General features: G+C 43.8%; 1 protein-coding gene across 1 annotated transcript in view; it reads left to right on the forward strand.

Moving 5' to 3' along the window:
• Positions 1-16,767, forward strand: part of LOC146859679 (embryonic protein UVS.2-like) — a 33,177-nt gene extending 16,410 nt beyond the window's left edge. The window contains exons 7-13 of the mRNA XM_085643431.1: positions 1,212-1,293; positions 3,040-3,167; positions 6,896-7,017; positions 9,038-9,263; positions 12,232-12,350; positions 13,011-13,233; positions 15,486-16,767. Coding sequence (XP_085499557.1) covers positions 1,212-1,293; positions 3,040-3,167; positions 6,896-7,017; positions 9,038-9,263; positions 12,232-12,350; positions 13,011-13,233; positions 15,486-15,496 — 911 coding nt within the window. The 3' untranslated portion in view covers positions 15,497-16,767. The remainder of the gene's footprint in view (positions 1-1,211; positions 1,294-3,039; positions 3,168-6,895; positions 7,018-9,037; positions 9,264-12,231; positions 12,351-13,010; positions 13,234-15,485) is intronic.
• The last annotated feature ends 3,875 nt before the right edge of the window (positions 16,768-20,642 follow it).

Raw genomic sequence — 20,642 nt, forward strand, 5'->3', positions numbered from 1 at the left:
GGAAGCGCAGGATTTTGGCCCAAATTCCGGTTTACTATTTTTTGTAGATAGGAATTTATGTCTACACCTGTGGGTGTTTGCATAGGAATGCCCATGCACAACCCATCGAATTCCCCCTTGATGCAAAGCAGTAGTTGCTGCTATTGGACTTGGGTAGTGGGGTGCAGGCAAGGGCAGGGAGGTGAGGGCACGAAAACCCCTTTTTTTAAAAACGCCTGCCTGTGATGGCCAGCCAGCTGGCGTCCGCCTCTCCTATGTCCTCTACCTCCTGCACTGTCCTGCAGCAGGATACAGGAAGCACCCAGCTCCAAGTCTCCTGATAGCCAATCACAACACTGCAATGCAGCATTGTGATTGGTCTGAGTGCAGTGTATCGGTGCTTACCCGGGGGTGGAGGGGGGGCATGTTCTCCATGCAGGCTGTAATACAGCCTGCATGGAAAATATGGGAAGAGTGCATGACCATTTTGGGTGGCCTGAGAGGGCCAACCAAACAGTCATTGTGCACTTAGGAGTGGGGAAATCACTCCTCCCCTGCTCCTCTGTCCACAGAGCAGACCCAACCCACCCAGAAAGCTGCTGCAGCAGAAGGAAACTTAAAAAGATATATAACATGAGTTATTATCGTTTTATGTTTCCTACTGCGAAGCAGTGGGGCGACGCTCCTCCGCCTTAACGGAGGAGCCACCACTGATACAAAGTATTGCAAAGCAGCGCATAGAGCAACTGTGCATTACTTTAAGCAACTTTGATTTACAAGCCAATTGCATTGGATTGTAAATCCCTCCTGAATACTTTGCACTGAGCTGGCATTAGATGATTTTCCCTTCAAAAGACAACAGTGAGTTATATTTAAAATTGGCCGAAACTCCAATGCATCGCTCCCGGATTTATTTAGTGTGAACCTCACTAGGGGGCAAGATGGGGCTCTTCATCAGATAGGATTTAAATTTGGAATTACACAATTTAATTTCACATGCTGGTGCGATTGAGTGATTTACCTCAAATCACATCCTTTTAGATCTTGTGTCAAAATTGAGATTTGAAATTTCCTTTCCACATTTGACAGCCTAGCCAGTAGACTTTATTTAACCCCAGATATGGCAGAAGCAGACTTGCCCCCTAGTGAGCTAGGATCTTCTCTTTTTTGGAATGTTCCCTGTCAGGCATAGTCGTCACTAACTCATCTTTATTGTCTGCTCATCTTAACAGAAGACCTCAGCAACTTTAACAAAGAGAACACCAACAACCTTGGCCTGCCATACGACTTCTCCTCAGTGATGCATTATGGGAGGTAAGTCTCCGATGCTCAGATAAGAAGAGATTTCCTGTTTAAAACTCTCATTGAAGGCTTTAGCATATAGACAGTGACCCTAATTAAGATTTTGTCAGACAGTACTCTGTTGCAAACATTACAAGATTACTGTGTTCGCCAAGCCCTAGACGAACCACTTTATTTTGAGATGGGCGGACCCTAAGTATTTTGTCAATGTAGCCCCCGTTGGCTCTACTGATGGAATACTTCCTCTGATAGTGTATGGAGTAGCGTCCATCTGAGGAATGACATTACAATGCCAGCCATATTTAGGGTGAACAGGATAATAGCTTATTTTATTTCCTGTCCATCACCACCAGGAAAAACCTAGCAGTGTGCAACTGGAAGAAAGTAATAACGATTCCCACAACCGGGATGAAAACCTTTAGTAATTGAAAGGAACTGCAGTGATGATGGTTCCTTTAATTGTGTAGAGATGACTGCTGAGCTGAGGCCATTTCTAAATTTGGCAGATGGAGTACCATTGGGATGGCATTCCTAGTGTCCTCCTCCACCCCCTTAATCCTTCATCCATCAAACCCTAAATCACACCTAATGATTCTGATCACATTTTGATGTGATCTCTTTAATCAGCACTAAGATTGCTGGAAATGGGAAGTAGAGGGTGATGTTTATTTCACCTTTGGTGGTGGAGTCGATACAGGGATCAGAGCTTGGTACACATTGGAATCTCTATATGTGAAGAAGAGCACCTGAATGGTGGCTTTGTTTGTTAGGGGGAAGAGTCATGAATGCCAGAATTTGGAAAAGTCATAGGTGATAAATGTGAGAAAGGCCTGTAGACTCGTGGCTGTGTCAGTGAACATGTTCCCACAGTGTGGAAGGTCCATGGACGAGGAAGAGTGGTGCCATCATGGCTGTGTCGGTGAAAATGATTGGTCAGGATTGACGTTCTCTATGTGAAAAGGGGTACTGAGTGAGGGCTTTGTTGGTGAACATGATTTGTTAGGACTGAGGCTCTGTATTTGCAGTGGCGGTATTAAATGATGGCTGTGTTGGTGAACATGAAAGGTTAGGACCAACGCTCTGTATGTGAATCGGGATACAGAATGATGGCTGTGTTGGTGAACATGATTGGTTAGGATTGACGCTCTGTGTGTGAAGCAGGGTAGAAAATGATGGCTGTGTTGATGAACATGATTGGTTAAGACTGATGCTCTGTATGTGAAGCGGGATACGTAATAATGGCTGTGTTGGTGAACATGAGTGGTTAGGATTGACGCTCTGTATGGGAACATGTTACCATAGAGTGGGAAGTCCATGGGTGCAGAAAGCAGGGAAATGCTGTCTGAGTGGGTAACATACTCAGTTTAGAGTAGAAGTGCCATTGTTGATGAATCGCATCTGTCGTAAGCAGAAATGTTGTGAGACTCAACAAGAGGACATTTTTAAATCAGTGCTTTTAAGGATCTGAGTTGCTGAGCGTGATTTAGGGTGCTAAGGTGAGCGTGCACTGCCACTAATGCCTTAGAGGCTCATGAAATGGAGAACTGTTAAGTTTTAGACTGAGCTAGGCAGGATCTACGGTGGCTAGTTCAGTAAAACCATTAGACACGCAATGCCTTAAGCAAACACCAAATATTTCACCCCCACCTGTTCCCGCTGTAGTCGAACCTGGGCTCGCTGTATAGTTTTTTGGGTGAATAATGAATTATAATAGCACATACATGGTGGCCTTTACCTGTGATGTTTTCGTTTACGCAGGTATGCTTTCAGTAACAAATCTGGACAGCCAAGCATGGTCCCCAAGCCAGATCCTGACGTACCCATCGGACAGAGAGATGGGCTTAGCAAACTGGATGTTTCCAAAATCAACGCCCTGTACCAGTGCAGTAAGGAGTGCATGCCGGCAGATAGAGTCTGAAATTTCATAGCAGTCGCAATATCCTTTCCTCCTAGGCTGTAACATTATGTTTTTTAATGATTCCTGATCAATTTCCAACACTATAATCAATCATGGGACTTTGTTTTGTCTTTTTTTGTAGAGAACATCCTATGAAATTAATTATTGTGTTTAGATACTAGGGTCGTTAAATAAATGATATAAAATATCATATGCAAGTAAGTGCTGCAAAAAAGAATCCCAGTAAAGTATTTTAAGGCTTTCCTAAAGGTACGCAGAGTATGTCTATTGTTAATATAAAGAGGCAGTACATTAAAACTTGTTGGGCCCATTAGCGAGAAGGAAGTCTAGTCTGCTGATAAGATAATGACCTCTAACTGCATTTATCCCCTGATTGGATCCCAGCATTTTACCTTGGTGCATTGTCAATATTCAGTTCATGAGAGTATCCCAACATTTATTCCCTTATGAGATCCCAACATTCATCTCATGGCATAGATTCAGTCGATCCTGAATTTGCTAATAAGTGGATCCCAGCCTTCGTATCTAAATAGGATCCTACTATTTATTTCTGACTATGGTTTCAATATTAGTCTACTGACAGGATCCTTGCTGATCTCCTGATAAGATACCAGGACATATTTCCTAATAGAATCCTAGCACTGCTGCCTTAGTCGGACTGACACACAATAGAATCCAAGCATTCATATACTGATAGCATCCTGGCTACATCCACTGATGAGATCCCATCATTGATGTTTTATAGGATCCGAGCATTCATCTACTGATTGAGACCTTGCATTCTTGCCCTTCTTCTAGCTGGATATATTATGTTTTTAATGATTCCACTTCAATTTCAACTAAAATCATCCTGCATGAGACACATATTTTTGTTTTAGTTTATTTGTAGAGCCCACACTATGAAAATAAATGATTGAGTTTAGGCACCAGGCTCCCTAAATAAATATCATTAAATACTATATGCATGTAAGTCCTGCAAAAAAAGAACACACATGAATGTTTTAAGGCTTTCCTAAAGGGAAGTAGAGTATGTCTATTCTTAGTATCCAGTGGCACTACATTAAAATCTTTGGGCAAACTAGCAAGAATCTGCAGTCTCCCTTCCACTGAATATCAGTACTTGCAATGTGAAGAAGATATAAGCCACAAGATCCTAAGGTGCAGGCGGAAAGATGTTCAGTGGTTTTACCCCAACAGTCGGGTGCTGTTTCCTGGATGTACTTAAAATCCAGGAATGCTGTGTTGACGATAATGACCTTTTGGAAAGGGCTATTGGATAGCTACCAATGAAGTCTAGCCTGCTGATAATATGATGACCTTCTGGCTAGCTTTTGGATGGGTACCAATGAATATGTCGGCTGATGAATGACAATGTTTCCCTAGTTTTAAAACAAGTCATGTCACCATGTCTTGTAAATGTTGTATCTTAGCAATTTGATTTTTGAAAGCCCACTCATAAAGGAATAGGTTTAATCCGGGATTGAATTTTAGTCAGTGAACCAGATATGATTTTGTGATATTTGTTTTGGATGTAGGGCAAAGCCTGTTGCAGTTGTCTTATGCTGTATAAACCAAAAGAACTACAGAGCTGATGTGAGCCTTACAGTTCAAATCTGTTTACCACATGACCTCCAGCCTTTTAAGATGTCTTAGTGAAGGTGCATGGGATCTCAAATAAGGTCATGGTGCTAAGTGAGGTTTTTCAGGAGTCTCTGGCATGAGCCTATGCAGAGCATCTCAGTTTTTGCTCCACTCAACGTGGGCCCACTTTTATTCATCCACATGGCCACACTATTTAGGCCTTTTTTAAGGGCAAAGAACCCTTCCTTAGGGCCCAGACGTGCAGACAGATCTGCATGTTATCAGCATATTAAACAATATTTCAGGTCTCTGGCCCTAATGATCAAAAATACCATCTTGAAAAACAAGAGAGAGGGGGAGAAAGTGTGGACCGTTGGGTCTCCACATTCAGCTTTCCTCCCTGATGGCTTGAAGGTCCTGACCTGACACTTTGTGTCTGTCCTGTCAGGAAATGATCAGAACCATTCTAGCACTGCATCCAACACAGTGCCCTTCTGAGCTGGTCAAGCAGTAGATGATAGTCCAATGTATGGAATGTGGGCGATAAATCTAACAGTATCAGCCATGATAAAGATGTTTCACCATCTTCAGCTAAGGTAGGCAACTATAACTGTATTATTGCTCTGTGCCCCAATGGGATTCCTGCATTTATTCCCAGATTGGACCCCAGCATTTATCACATGACTTGATGCCAGCATGTATTTCCTGAAGGGATCCCAGTGGTTATCCCCTGATAAGATCCCGACATTTATCGCCTTATTGGATTTCAGCATTTATTCTCTGATTGAATCTGAGCACTATTCCCTTGATTGGATTCCAGAATTTATTACGTGATTGGATTCAAGCATTTATTCTCTGATTGGATCTGAGCATTATTCCCTTGATTGGTCTCCAGCATTGACCCCCTGATTGGATTCCAGCACTTATTTTCTGATTGGATCCTAGCATTCATCCCTAGTGCAATGTGAGGCTTCTATCCATAATGGTATCCCAGCATAAATTTACTTATGGATCCCAGTATTCCACTACCAGAATAGATTCGGTGCATCCTGTATCCTGGATCAGAGCATTCATGTGTAGACAGGATCCAACAATTTATTTCTGGCTACAATGTCAGTTTGGTCTCTGACAGGATCCTTACGAATCTCCTGATAAGATACTAGGACATATTTCGTAATAGGATCTCAGTACTGGTGCCTTAATTTGATTGATTTGACACACGATGGAATCCCATCTTTCATATACTCATAGCATCTTGGCTACATCCACCCATGAGACCACATCATTGACCATTTTTGAATCAGGGCATTCATCTACTGATTTTATCCAGGCATTAATACCCTTGTTGGACAGTTAACATTCTTTTCCCTTTCATGAAATCCTGGAATTCATCTCATGCAGTGATCCCAGTATCAATTTACTGATGGGATCCTACCATCTATCCACTAGTGGGATCCCATTTTTTACTTCTGATGAAATGCCATCATTTATCCTCTGACTAAATCCCACCATTCTTAACCTGATGAGATCTGAGCACTATGTCCTTCTTTATGGAAAAATTTTCCTCTAATGTTGGTGTTTCAGATGATTTCAATGTTAGAGTTTCCTTATGACCCTGTTTGTTCCCTTTATGGAGTTCAAATTAGGGTTTCATTGGCTTTATAGCCATATACACCATGTTTGTTCCTTTGATCTAAATGTATAACTCTCTACAGACCAGCACAGAGAAAGTGGAGTGATAAAAAGATTTTGTTCCTGGTGCAAAATAATTTGTTTTTGCAGAGTTTCTTTTTTTATCTATGTCTCCGAACCCCTATCCTCCCCCTACTGCTGTTTTATCTGCACCAGGCAAGTTTGTGTTGAATCTCATTGTGCCCTGGGTAGTTTTTGGTACCTACTTTTATTCTTTTGCATGCTTTCATATCATTGCGAAGACATGCAACAGCCACATAGATCATTGTTTAGATCAAGGGGCTTCTTCTTGGTGGAGATATAAGATGCCTGCTTAAATACTAATGAATATAACAGAGAAATTCTGGATAGGAGTCATTGAAGCTCTACGTGTCAGGGTCATTGTGCAGTTTCAAGACATTTAATTTTCATATTTGGTTTCAGATTTGTGCAGCACTCTTCTCACTGACCCAACCGGCACCCTGACGTCACCCAATAACCCTTCCTCATACCCTAACAACGTTAACTGTGTCTACCTGATCCGAGTGCCTTCATCTAGTGATAAGGTAATGAAGTCAGTCCCGCTTTCCTCCTGCAAGAGTCCACTGGGTTAGTACCTGCATGAATGACAGGTGGCAGAGGCAGCTGCTGAGGCAGGTCTTTATGGTTACAGTGGTCCATCAGCTGGGAGGAGAAGAATCTGCCCTTGGAATGTTATCTCCAATGACGTTAGTACTATAACCACAGAGCTTCAGAGAAGAAACAATCAGAAGAGATTCTTGAAACCTACAGTAGTGCTGCCACTGCAGAGTAGATGGAATAAAGTTTAAAGAGTGGGTCTACAAGTGGCAACTAAATTAGACTTTAATCTAGTTCAAATTGGGCTTCAAAAAAATGCCACATGTGAGCAGTAAACAAAGGTGAGAGGGAATCCCAGAGGTGTTCCCCAAAGGATATGGACATGTAAGGGTTAATCTATTAATGAACAGTATAGCAGGACAGAATACTGGGGTGCACAGCGACAGGTATTATCCCCTGAGGGCATGGGACAAGAAAATCGAATTTTAAATATTGTGCTGCAAAAAAATCATAGCCAAAATATCAGCTACCAAAATATGGTTATGTTCAATATATGTATAGGTAAGTATAGACTTACTATACTTAATTTCACATTTATCTTGATAAGATATAGATATATGGCTTTAAGGTAGGGTGATGCGGAGAGTAGTAAATCTGTACTTAGCTCTACATAATCAGGATGTCGCGATAGCTAATATTCTGGCTACAATGTTGTTGTATGTGATATTTCTCTGCTCGATATTCTAACATACAACCCTTTCCAAGTGTGGAACTCCTTTGTGAGATTTACTCTGAAGGGCGGCAGCCTTCTTTTTTTAATTGGTCTGCTGTTGGGCATCACTCATTCAAAGGTAGGACACAGGTAATTGGCAATCCTGATGCAGTGCCCGAGAGGTATAGTGCCTTCACTATGAGCCCAGTGAGGAGCCAACTTTACCATGTGTATCGAAGCTTACACAAGCTTAGCTTCCCGGTAACTCCTTCAGGTATGTCGGTTTGGTGGAAAACTGCATCTTAGCCCAGGCAATCAAGAATCCAGTGACATATTTATGAGAGGTGTGCGCCATGCTTGCACCACGCAACATGACATATGCACAACGCAATCCTCTATGACAGATATATGAAGCCACGCTCAGCCACTTTGTGGGGCTCTGAGTGGCCTCATAAATCTGGAGTAAGGCAATGCAGCGCAAATTGCTGTCATGCCTCACTCTTCCCTGATACGCATTCCCTGGATGTTGCGGTCGGTGTTCCCATGCAACTCCCATTGATTTTGACATATTCCCAGATTTACAAGGACTTTTAAACCTAGGAATGCCCCAAAATGTAACCCCTTCCCAGGGAAGGCATAAGTAGGAGAAATATTTGTATTCCTCCACGGTTTTTCCTCATTCTAGGTGTGCTGTATTCCATAGCACACATTAAAAGAGGAAAAAGCCTCTCAGGATTGTTTTTGTGCAGGAAGGCACCCCTGTCTGTGTTGACACTATGCTGCCAAAATGGTGCCATCACAGGGGAAGAGGACCGGAATGCGCCATATTGGATAAATACGGTGCATTGCTTCCCTCTCCCTGTGATGCAGGGCAGTGCAGCAACATGATTTGTTGAGCTGCCCAGTGCCACCAATTTCATAAACATGCCCCCTAGCTTGTAAATTCTTCACAAGACATACCTGAGCTTCAGCAGAGGTTTGGTTACAAGTAGAGGCACAACGAGAGAAGACAGGAGGTGCAGGGACAACATAACGGTGTCATGTCTCTTTGAACACACAACTGAAGTGGAGGGAAGGTGCTGAGGGAGGCTGTAAAGGGAAACAGTCACTAAATTTAAGAGTCGAGGTGAAGAGGTGCAGGTATTGTCCAAACGTGAATGCAAAATCACCGCCTGAGTCTAATCTGCTGATAACTTTCAAAAATTGAAAATAAGGTCTTTTTAAAAGAAATGATGGATAGAAAGTTTTAGACACATCGGAGGCCGAATGTCTAATTTACTGATCTTTGTTCTCAGATTCTTCTGCTGTTTGATGCCTTCGATCTCCAATCATCTCCAAGCTGCACCTCTGACTATCTCACAATTTATGATGGCAACAATAAGACAGCCCCAGTCTTACTCAGCAGAGCATGTGGGACCAGACAGCTCCAGCCATTCACCTCTTCCGGAAATCAGATGTTGCTGGAGTTTGTGACGGACAGCTCTATCACAGCCACTGGGTTCAATGCCTTCTACAGCAGAGGTACGGTCCTTGGTGTCAGGCTGCTCTCATACAGGGAGGAGGAATGTAGAGGTCTCTTACAGCAATGGTATGGTCCTTAGTGTCGGGACACTCTCCTTCAGCAGAGGGTAGTCGCAAAGGCCTCTTGTAACAATGGTATGGTCCTTTGTGTCGGGTGCTTTCAGTCAAGGGAGGGAGGTCACAAAGGCCTCCTATGGCAATGGAATGGCGCTTGGTGTCGGGATGCTCTCAGTCAGTGGAGGGAGGTCGCAAAGGCCTACTACAGCAATGGTACAGTCCTTAATGGTGGAGCGGTCTCTGTAATGAGAGGGAGGAAGCAAGGAGTTCTACAGCAATATGAAGGCACTTGGTGTCAGACCACTCTCAGTCAAGGGAGTGAATTTTAAGGCCTTGTTCCATACCAGCAATGGTATGGCCCTTGGTGCTGAGTCCTCTCAGATAGAGGAGGTGGGATGACAAGGCGTCCTACAGCTATGGTACGGCTTTTGGTGTCAGGCCACTCTCAGTTAAGGGAGTGGGTTGTAAAGGCCTCTTACAGCAATGGTACGGTCCTTGGTGTCAGGACGCACTCAGAAAGGGGCGGACGGTCGCAAAGTCCTCCCTCAGCCCCAGTACGGTCCTTGGTATCAGGCCACCCTGAGACAGAGGAGGTGGGACGTCAAGACCTCCTACAGCAATGGTACGGTCCTTGGTGTCAGGCTGCTCTCAGTGAGTGGGTTGTAAAGGCTTCCTACGGGAATGGCATGGTCCTTGGTGTCGCCGAGCTCTGAGAAACAGGAGGGAAGGAGATCGCAAAGTGCTCCTACAGCCTCCTCTAGCCCTCTTGACCAAAGCTCGGCAGATCAATATGATATCATACGCGGATGAAACGCAATTGATATTCACTTTAACCAATAACCGAGCCCAAGACCAACTGAAATTCCATTAAGATGTCCTGGCCATCTACAACTGGATGGCGGATAACTATCTTCAACTTAACTCCTCAAAAACGGAGGTGCTTCTGGTAGGCCGGTACACTCATAAATGGGACTACCAGTGGTGGCATGCCACACTGGGCACTCCTCCCCAACCAAAAAGTGCAGTTAAGAATATAGGGGTCCTGATGGACAACTCCCGCTCTTTCGAAATTCACGCCAAAAAAGTGGCTGGTACATGCTTTGGCCACCTACGGGGTTTGAAACCGATCTTTGGGTTTTTTGATGCTTCCATCCGTCAGGTGATTATTCAATCGGTGGTGCTGTCATGCCTCGATTACTGCAATGGACTGTTACTTGGAGTAAACAAAACTGTCATGAAGAGACTTCAAAGGCAAAGAATGCATCTGCCTGCATTCTATTTGCACTGCCATACATCCCATCTCCTGCACCACCTACACTGGCTGCCTGTCGAACAGAGTATTCAGTTGAAAACTCTCTGCACCAACCATAAGATCTTACACGGCCTGGGCCCCCAAAAACTGCAGGAGCTCTCTACACGATATGTCTCAACGCGAGCACTGCACTCAGCAGACCTGCATTTGGCCTGCACTCCTAGGGTACACAGGAGTAGAGCGGGCGGGATCTCTTTTAGGTCCTTGGCCCCAGCCCTATGGAACTCTATTTCTCTCACAGCACTCAGCACACACGATCACTGGGCATTTAGAAAACAGATCAAAGCCTGGTTGTTTTCATCCATCTAGCGCATGATATGTATGAATTCTGCGCCCTTGTCCCCTGGTCTTTCAGAAACAGACTATGCCTGGCTTTCTTTCCATCCAACTAGCATCACTTTCCCTGGACTCCTGCCTGCTACGCTGGGACGCCCTGATGTTGGGGTAGCCATGCACTATATAAGTACAGCTAACACAACATATCAGCAGTGGTATGGTCCTACGTGTTGGGGCACTATAAGTCAGGGGAGGGAGGTCGCAATGTCCATCTACAGCAATAGTAAGGTCTCTCCTGTCAACACGTTCTCAGAAAGGGAGTGTTTTGTAAAGGCCTCCTACAACAATGGTACGGCCCTTGGTGTTGGGCGCACTCAGACAGAGGAGGTGGGAGCGCAACGGCTCCTACAGCAATGGTAGAGTCCTCAGGGTTGGCAGCTCTCAGTCAGGGTAGGGAGGTCGCAAAGGCCTACTATGGCAATGGTACGGTCCTTGGTTTTGGGGTGCTCTCGGTCAGGAGAGGGAGATCGCAAAGACCTCCTTCATCAATAATACAGTCCTTGGTGTCAGGACATCTCAGGCCGGGGAGGGAGGGAGCAAAGGCCTCCTATAGCAAAGGGAGAGAGAGGACGCAAATGCCTCTTGTTGACACCCAGTGAGCTGAGGATCTCTTTTCATGTTGCATAAGGGTTACTGCAGAAAGTGCTTGTTTCTCAGAATCAATAGAGGTCTACCCACGGAATACAAGGAGGTGTCGTGGGCCCAATATACTGACATAATCCCCTTGAGACTGAGGAAGGGAGTGGGGGTGGTACAAGGATTAGTGGTATTTTGTTTCTGATCTCCTGGCCTGTGGAATCTTGCCCACTGATGATCAGGTTTGTCAAAGCTCACACTGTGCACAAAATATATGGACACACTAACAGTAAGTGACGTGGGAGTATACCAACAAGGATCTCTGATAGTAGGGGTCCTATAGTGACAGAACTGCTCCCTTGACATGAGCTCTATTATTCCCTATCCTGAGAGAAAATGTTTACTTTCTGGCTGGGACCTCATGACATTACGCAGCTGGTTGCCAGATGTGCACTTATATCTTCAATTACTTGCCATGGACTACTATTTTAGGGACACGTGAGCTGAAGTACAAACAGCGTGCAGGGGGCCTCAGGCAGAACCCTTCTCTTGCCTCCAATTTGGCACACAGTTGTTGAAGGGCTGAAGCTGAGCTGTTCTTTGTTTTGTGCGTGAGGACATTGCAAACTTGTGTGCAGAACTCAATGCTGCAGAGTACTTAAGATGATTTTTTCTTTCGTTTGACAGTAAAATGTGGCGGCACATTCACCAGCTCTGCTGGCACCGTGTCATCCCCCAACTTCCCCAATGTTTACGGTGCCAATATGGACTGTGGTTTCTACCTCGTGGCTCCAGCTGGATACAAGGTAAGTGCCACAGCTACCCAATGTACTGACAATCAGAACGCATTAAGAACACAAGCCAGGTATGCCCTGGAATCATGAAGTTCCTCTTAGGGTTCTGCCTAAGGCGATGGTATGGCATCATGATTTTCCAGAACAGGTAGTCAGTCATGTTTAAAAAATTTACCTAGCTTGCCATTCCACTCAGATGATCATCTGTCACTTCTGGGTGATGAAGGTGTCTAGGCACTGAACTGTGTATATATAAGAGCTCAAGAGACCCCTGCTGGTGGGACAGTGATGGTAAATAAGGGCCAGAGCATACTTCTGCTTCCTTATGTCACACTGCCTCCTGCTGGTCGAACAGTAATGGTAAATAAGGGCCAACGCATACTTGTCCTTCCTTATGTCACACTTCGCCCTACTGGTAGGGCAGTAATGGTAAATAGGGGCCAACACATACTTCTGCTTCCTTATGTCACACTGCCTCCTGGTGGCAAGACAGTAATAGTAAATAGGAGCCAGTGCATACATCTTCCTTTTTTCACACTATCCCCTACTGGCATGATAGAGGTGGTCAGTAACGACTGTCACATAGTTTTCTTCCCCAACGCACTCTATCTCCTGCTGGCATGACAGCGGTATCATTTAAGGACTAACACATACTTCTTTTACACCCTGCAGGTCTCATTGACATTCACATCCTTTGCAGTTGAATCTCATCCAGAATGCGCCTATGACTCCTTGTCTATTTTCGATGGTGCCAAGACCACCTCCCCGCTTATTGGGAAATACTGTGGATCCAGTCTAGTCCCACCAGTGACCTCCACCGGGAGCTTCCTTCTTCTCCAGTTCCACAGTGATGAGTCAACGAATATGAAGGGATTCCAGGCCACCTACACCTTCGGTAAGTTTATCTGCGGTAAAGTGACCCACTGGCTCTTCATCACTGAGGCTCAGCAGGGAGGTGTTTGCTCTTATCTGGGAAAAAGTGTCGGAAGGCCTGTGTTGCACGAAGGCATTTGCTTTAGCTCACTGTGCTTGAGGTTAGCCTGTACCCTCTGGATGCTGAGCCTGCTTAGAGATACCAAATTCTCTGTCAAGAAAACAACGTATACAAAAACCACAAAATGGCCCTATAGTCCACCCGTTAACCACTGGGATCAATGGAAGATATTTATACAAACTGTACATGGAATGAATGTAAGTGTGTGAGCCTAGTGCATTGGAAGGCCGAACCACTCACATGTCCACCAATACTCAAACAAAGTTCTAACACCTAATACCTTACATTGCATAGGACCTCCTTGACTATTGCATGTGATGTCAATTAGTGCAGGATTGCACAATTTAAATCAGAGAACAAGACTCAATAAATAGGGGAGTAGGGGCGGGGAAACTATAATATGCATGTATAAGTTGACGTTAAATAGTCAGCATTCAAGGTCAGCATGTGGAGGATTGCCCACGTCTGACCAATAAGCACCACTCGGTAAGTGAATGAGGTTGGTGTGGTAGCAGCAGAAAAGGATTAACAAACACGTACACGTTTACTTTATAAAAAACAACCTTCTTGAATTCCTGAGAGCTCTGAAATAGTTTCCACTTACTCCTGAAGTCAGTGTGTGGGGTTCATATACACTTTCAAACAGAGCTGTGGCCACTGTTGGACCCTTTCACATCTCCAGATGATGCCCATAACAAAGCTCTCTAGTGCTAGTTAATATATAGCCTCATCTCCCACATCTAACCCTGGTAGTAGTGATATGTGTGGAAGGGCACAAGTGCCAGTTAATAAATAGCCTCTTCACCCACATCTAACCGTGGTAGTAGTGACATGTGTGGAAGGGCACTAGTGCCAGTTAATAAATAGCCTCTTCACCCACATCTAACCCTGGTAGTAGTGACATGTGTTAAGGGCACTAGTGCCAATTAATAAATAGACTCATCCCACCATTGTAATATGGAATACAAATGGGACCTGCATTTTACAGAGGGGGAGTCCTGTTGTAAATTAGTGAGGTACTGCCCTAGGTAACTCTTAGTTGCCCCTGTTAATGGAGGTGAACAACTGCTGATTGACTGCTGGTGCAGCCTCCACTGACAGTAAGCCATCTTCCACAGGTCTCTGCCTTTGATGCAGCAATAAACCCACTGTGCCTTATCTACGGGAAAGCGACTCAGCGTGGCACCGCAAGGAATTTGGCTGCCCCACACTGAGTCACTTTCAAAGCACAGGGATGCATCATATTTACAATAATATTTTGCATCCCTGCGTTTTTCACTACACTGGCGCACAATAGGCTGCCATGCACTAGCGCAGGCGCCCTTGCTGTCTGCGTTTTAGGGGGGAAATTTTGAGTGGAAATGGACATTTTCCTATACAAAAACAATCACAAGAGGTGTTTTTTCTCTTTCTCTGTGTGCTGAATGCAGCACGCATAGAAAGCAGAAAACGAGAAGAAAATAAAATATTTCTCCTGGTTGTGCATCCCTATGCTAAGTTTACGAAGGTTGTAAATCTGGAAATGTGATAGGAGCCATGGGTGATGCGTGGGAACACACACTGCAACACCCATGGCACGCCCCTTTCACACAAAAGGATTTGTGAACAATGGGCATATTTACAAGTACACGAAAAGCCTGTGTCTAACATTGGGAATATTGCGAAACCGGGCAGGGAAAGACAACAGTGGTCTCCATGGCTGGGGGGGGGGGGGGACACCCTGCATGTCAGGGACATTAGTTTTGTTTATTTTTTATTGGAAATAAATCTCTGCTTTGGGGGCTAGTTTGTGAGAAGCAAACAAGAATTCTGCTGCAACAGTTACATCTAATTAGGATGGGTGGTCTGCCATGGCATGGGTGGAGACACTATCTCTGCAGCCTCTGCAGCCTCTATGCACTGACTGCTGGGGTCCGATTGACCCCAAAAGTGCTGCTCACCAACTCTATGACGGGACAGCTCAATTATTCATGAAAAATAGTAAAATTCATTGAAATTTAGAATGATCAAATAATATGCAAATAATCATCACAGTAAATTTGCATTGTACATACTCATTAAGTATCATGACAACCTAAGTGAATTCTGCTGTTCAGTCCATGAACAAGTCACACTTTAACAATTTATTTGTGTTTTTCAATGATTACTTGCAGTAAAAGCCTAACAGAAGAGAAGCTGATAAGCCACAGCTCCCCAGACGTTCATGACTCCGAAAATACATCTGTTCCACATGAAGAATGGGAGGATGATTTAAGCACTGCATTGGCATCTCTCTAAGTCTCAGTTTTGGTCGCGCCCAGTTTCTCTCCCTTGTTGAACTTGTGTCATTTGTTCTGTTTCTTGTTGTAGCCAGAGAATGTAAGGGCCATATATATTAAGAGGCAGGTCAAAAGCAGTGGTTGTCAATTGTAAATCGAGAGTTTGCAACCTGCCTGACATCTGACCCCTAGTTTACCACTGATAAATCCAATGGTGAATTACACTAAGTGTGAAATATTGTGCTGATATGAAGTGAAATAAATACATTAAATAAAGTCTTGACTCTTTTTACAGATCATGTATCATAGAACCAGTATTATATGAGTACAGTGGCAGTCCTGCCAAGTATCATGAATCTGGAATTAGAACATTACTGCAAATATTGCCACATCACTGCAAGCCTCAAATAAATCACACATATGAAATGAGCAATGGCGACCACTTGTTAAGTAGTCTTTTAAAGTCTCCTGGCATCAGGGACTGTGCCCCGCCTCTTTGTTCTACTCATCCAATCAGGATTAGAAGCTGTATTTTCTCCTCAAGTATCAAAAAATGAAGGGGGTACTGGGAGCGGATGAAGGTCTAGTGCCCGTGCTCCAAAACTATACTCATATCAAGGTCAGGGATCACTGGTCCTAAGAAACGGGTGTAGGTTTTAGACAAATCAGAAGGGGGACAGTCAACAAGACTGTTTCTTGTGCCCTCGCACATCCTTAGGGATGTCATACTTTATCATCGTGCAGGTGCTCCTCTTCGTGCCAGCGCTGCGCTGCCCTACAGGTCCTCCGAAGGGTCACTTTCGCAAAGCTTTTTGGTTTGGTGGCCGTATGACGAGTGCAAGGGTGTCCGAAGTGGGGTGATAAGTGAGGTATGTTTATAGTGAGATAAAACTGACTAGGGGATGCCAGATTTACCATTATGTTGACTACCCTGTAAGGTTAAAAGGCCATAATGGTTGGTGATACTTATAAGGGTCAGTAATGGGTCCAAGACGCTAGTGGGATAAAGTGCAGGTCAACATGTTTTGCACCTCTTTGGTTTATAAGAGAACTGCTGCGCTTCTTCAGGTTTAATAAAGATTGAATAAACTACTGTACATTTTGAGCATATTATGTCTTACCCTATGCAGTTGGTACCTACTTGTTTTGTAGTAAAATTGATTGTCCATCCTACAAAAAGAATATGAGAAACATGATAGTAACTAAATAAAATTATGAAGTATTTCCTTTCTGGCAACAAACGAGGTGTATTTCAATCATGAACCAGATTTTTGGGAAAAGTGCCACACACAACAAGGTGTGCCATGCATCCTTTATCAATTCGCAATAACGTAGGTTCCCTCTGATAATATTTGCCCAATGCCTCATGTGCTCTGTACATTCATAACATGACTCATACAAAATGTGAATAATAAGACATGCGATTTTGCTTGTCTGTGTGCTTCCCCTGGCCCAAAAGCATAGCCTTGCCTAGTGGACGGGCAGCTATGTCTTATCGGTCGGGGCAGAGGACGTGCACTGTTGAGGGCTAAAAGAGGATGACAAACAAGACTTGGAAGAGAGGTATGATATCTCTTTTGTGTATTAGGAGCAGAGGAGGGTCAATTATCGATCATGATCTCCGGTATCCTGAAGGAGATTGTATGATGCGAAACTCAATGTATTGCAGCGTTCCCTCTTCAGTGAACCTACTCAGCTCCTCTGGTCGCCAGGGGCAAGGACTAGTGAGGGGCCAGTTCATTATATTGGCTGGGACGTTGCCCATGGAGTTACTTGGAGAGCGGTCACCGCTCATGTCTGGCAGCCATATTGTAATAGTGGGGAAACTGATTGTGCTAGATCTGGCTCTCATAAAGTGAAAACCAAAGTGATGGCAGTATTGTCTATTGTTGATGGGGGGGGTCCATTCCCAAGGTTGGTCAAGTTGTGTGTATAGGATGTTATAATTAGACTGTTATCACTTCATTATGACCTGTGAATGATTTAACGGTCAGATCGTATTTTTCATCAACCTTCCATTAAGATGGAACCTCTGTAGTTGAGAATTTGATCAACCTCGCATCAAGAAGGAGGTTCTGTATTTTCGAATGCAATGCAGGATAGGCGATTTTCTTAAAAAGAGGGTAGTAAAAAATATATAGAAAATATATATCGTCAAGTTGGGGATATTGAATAGTAGTGGTATACGATTCCCTTAGGTTGTGACCGCGTTAAGAGTACCTAGAGTGTGTTTGTTCATATAAACATTCTGTCACCATTCAACCCACGGTATGTCATCATTCAGGCCTGCTTATGCTTTTTTAAAGAGCGATGTTGCGTTCCACACTAGGTTGGATTTCAGGATTGTCCATCTTAGAACCTCTGATGAGTTTATTGAAATGGTTGCTCATCATTGTTGCGCTGCATCCACATTGGATGACACTTCCATGTTCCCCTATCCTGATCCTAATGGCTTCATTCATCATCTGTACATAGTATATGTTGCATGGCCAAGTGATGAGATACACGCAGTTCTTGGTGTTACTATTTGTGTTAACCTTCACTCACCTGAAAAGCAGGGTGTTCAACTTGAGAGATGTGAGGATTATTTCCGTCCACCCCTAAGAACTTACGTCTAGATGAACTGACAGCAGAACACAGCTCACCCAGGGTAATTTCCTAAGGGAAGGGGAAAATGGGACAAAATAATAAACAAAGACACTCTGGACTTCTGCGTGCAGCTTACAGCATCACCAGCTACTTCTTATTGCCTGAGGCGTCTAATATAATAAATGACAAAAGAAAGAGCATAACATGAACATAAAACACTATGTTCCCTTTTCCTGCATATAAAGAAACTCAAAGTACAGGCCACCTTTACCTTTTAACACACTGCTTTAAACCTGTGCCAGAATGCTTTCTTTTAAACTTAAATTTTTGATCTGCAATGATATAAATAAAAAAAAAGGCAATGTAAAATATCTGACTAGTACGCTTATAACAATTGGTTATATGTCCTTTGCTTTTCTTGTACTTACAAAGGATTCACTGTGCAGTTCCTTATATTTGCTCTTTCAACTTTGCTTAGGTCTTTAATTGCAGAAAAAGATCTGTCCAATCTGTGATTCTTTGAGAAATAAAACTTCAGGCTTTTAATGTCTTTTTTCCTTATTTAAATCATGTCGAGGTCAAGATATCACTATAGAAACGCTTTGTTTCAAAGTTCAAAGGAAAATGTTGCCAAGCGCGCTTACTTGAGTTGACTCTGATCGTCTGTTCTCTTTGTTTCCTTTGCAGCGGGGGATGTCTTTTGTGGTGACTCCTAGACGAGCTTGGAAGAGTTTCCTGGACGCGGGGAAGGTTTCGAAGGACGGACAGGAAGTGCGCATCTGCGCGGAAGCGGCTCCCGATGAGAAGACGAGATCTCCGAGATTGAAGTCCTGCTCTCCGGTAAGTGAAAAATAAAACGAGCGCAAGCGAATGTTAATAGGAGTGCGCTTCTTAAATAGGGTTTGGGAGAAGGGTGGGGTTTAAACGGAAACACAAGGAAGAACACGTGCACGAAAGAGTTCGTTTGTAAACGTGTTCCCGTAAATGTCAAAAACGTGTTGCCTTGCTACAAACAACAGCTGCTTTGATTTACTCGTGTCTTGCAACCGCTAAAACGTGCTCAGAGACACCTGTCAAGAATCCTCGTGTCTCATGCTTGCCTAAAAGAACGCGTTGCCTCGTTGCACGAGGAATACACATGCTGACAGTTTACATATGCAAAGAAGACACAAATAACATTCTACAAAGCTGTAGTTATACAGAATAATGTAAGGGAACAATAATGGGTTACAAAACAAAAAGGTCAAATAATACATATAAAGATTTGCGTTAATGTAACTCCAAACTCGTTTGAGCCACATTAATAACACAACCTCTAACAATTTGTGTGTTGTCTTTGTGTCCATGTAAAGCTGTTGACCAGACTTAATTCTTGTGAGTGTGGGGTGAAAGGACATACGTTACAAGAGCCTCATGGGTAGTGGCCAGTCACTGGGGAAAGTGCCCATAAAGTGGGTTGTCCTGGATCTTTACTGGATCGTGGTCTTGTATTTACCAGTTGGTCTTTCCAGTTCAGGGTTCTATTGAATGCGAACCATGGCCAAACCAAGTTCATGCAACCTGCATTCAAAATGTTCCATGTGTTTCATAATGATGTTCTTTATTTTGTTAGACTTTGGAGTAAAGGTGATCACGCACGTGATGACATCTTCAGTTGATCGTGTGGTATTTTCTAATTGGGCCTCATGGTTATTATTGTGGGCTCTTTTCTCTGATCACTCTTAGTGGATAATTTCTTTGCAGGTTGTGCCTCAGGGTTTTGGCTTGCAAGGTGCTGAAATTCCTCTAGATATGTAAGAATTGACCGAAAGGTAGATTCTCACTTAGAGCTCTTAGATGTTGGTAATCAAATGTAAGCAGACTATTGCAGTCGGTATTCTTCTTGTAAGTTCTTGTGCGAAGTCCTCCTTAGTTGATGGAGATCACAATGTCCACAAATGGTATCTCTTTGTGAGAGTGGGCCCTGGTGTTCATGAGGAGGGGGTCCAGGATATTGACCCATTCGTTAAGTTTGTGACATCTGGTCTCCTCACCATTACAGAACATGAGAATATCGTCAATGGATCGTTTCCAGGTGATGATATTCATCTGGTAGGGGATGGATGGTGTGAATATATGATGACATTCAAAATGGGTCATGTATAAACAGGCCAGGCTTGAGGCTAGGGTACTGCCCATTAAAGTGCTTTGTATTTGGTGGTATAACTGATATTTGTGCTTAAAGAAGTTGTTTTTCAAGGCCATCGTGGCACATTCCATGATAAAGTCGACCGGTGCTGTGGTAGTCAGTGTTGCTGCTCTGAGGCAAGTGTCTATAACCTCAGTAGTTGCATCCTGGGGAATATTTGTGTATAGTGCTTCAACGTCAAGGGTCATCAAGATGTTGATCTTCTCTGTGTTGTCCAAGCTGGCGATCATGTTGAGGTCATCTCATGTGTCTTTTAGGAATGAGGGTAAGTGTTT

Source organism: Triturus cristatus, chromosome 3_1, assembly GCF_964204655.1.
Source record: "Triturus cristatus chromosome 3_1, aTriCri1.1, whole genome shotgun sequence".
NCBI lineage: Eukaryota > Metazoa > Chordata > Amphibia > Caudata > Salamandridae > Triturus > Triturus cristatus.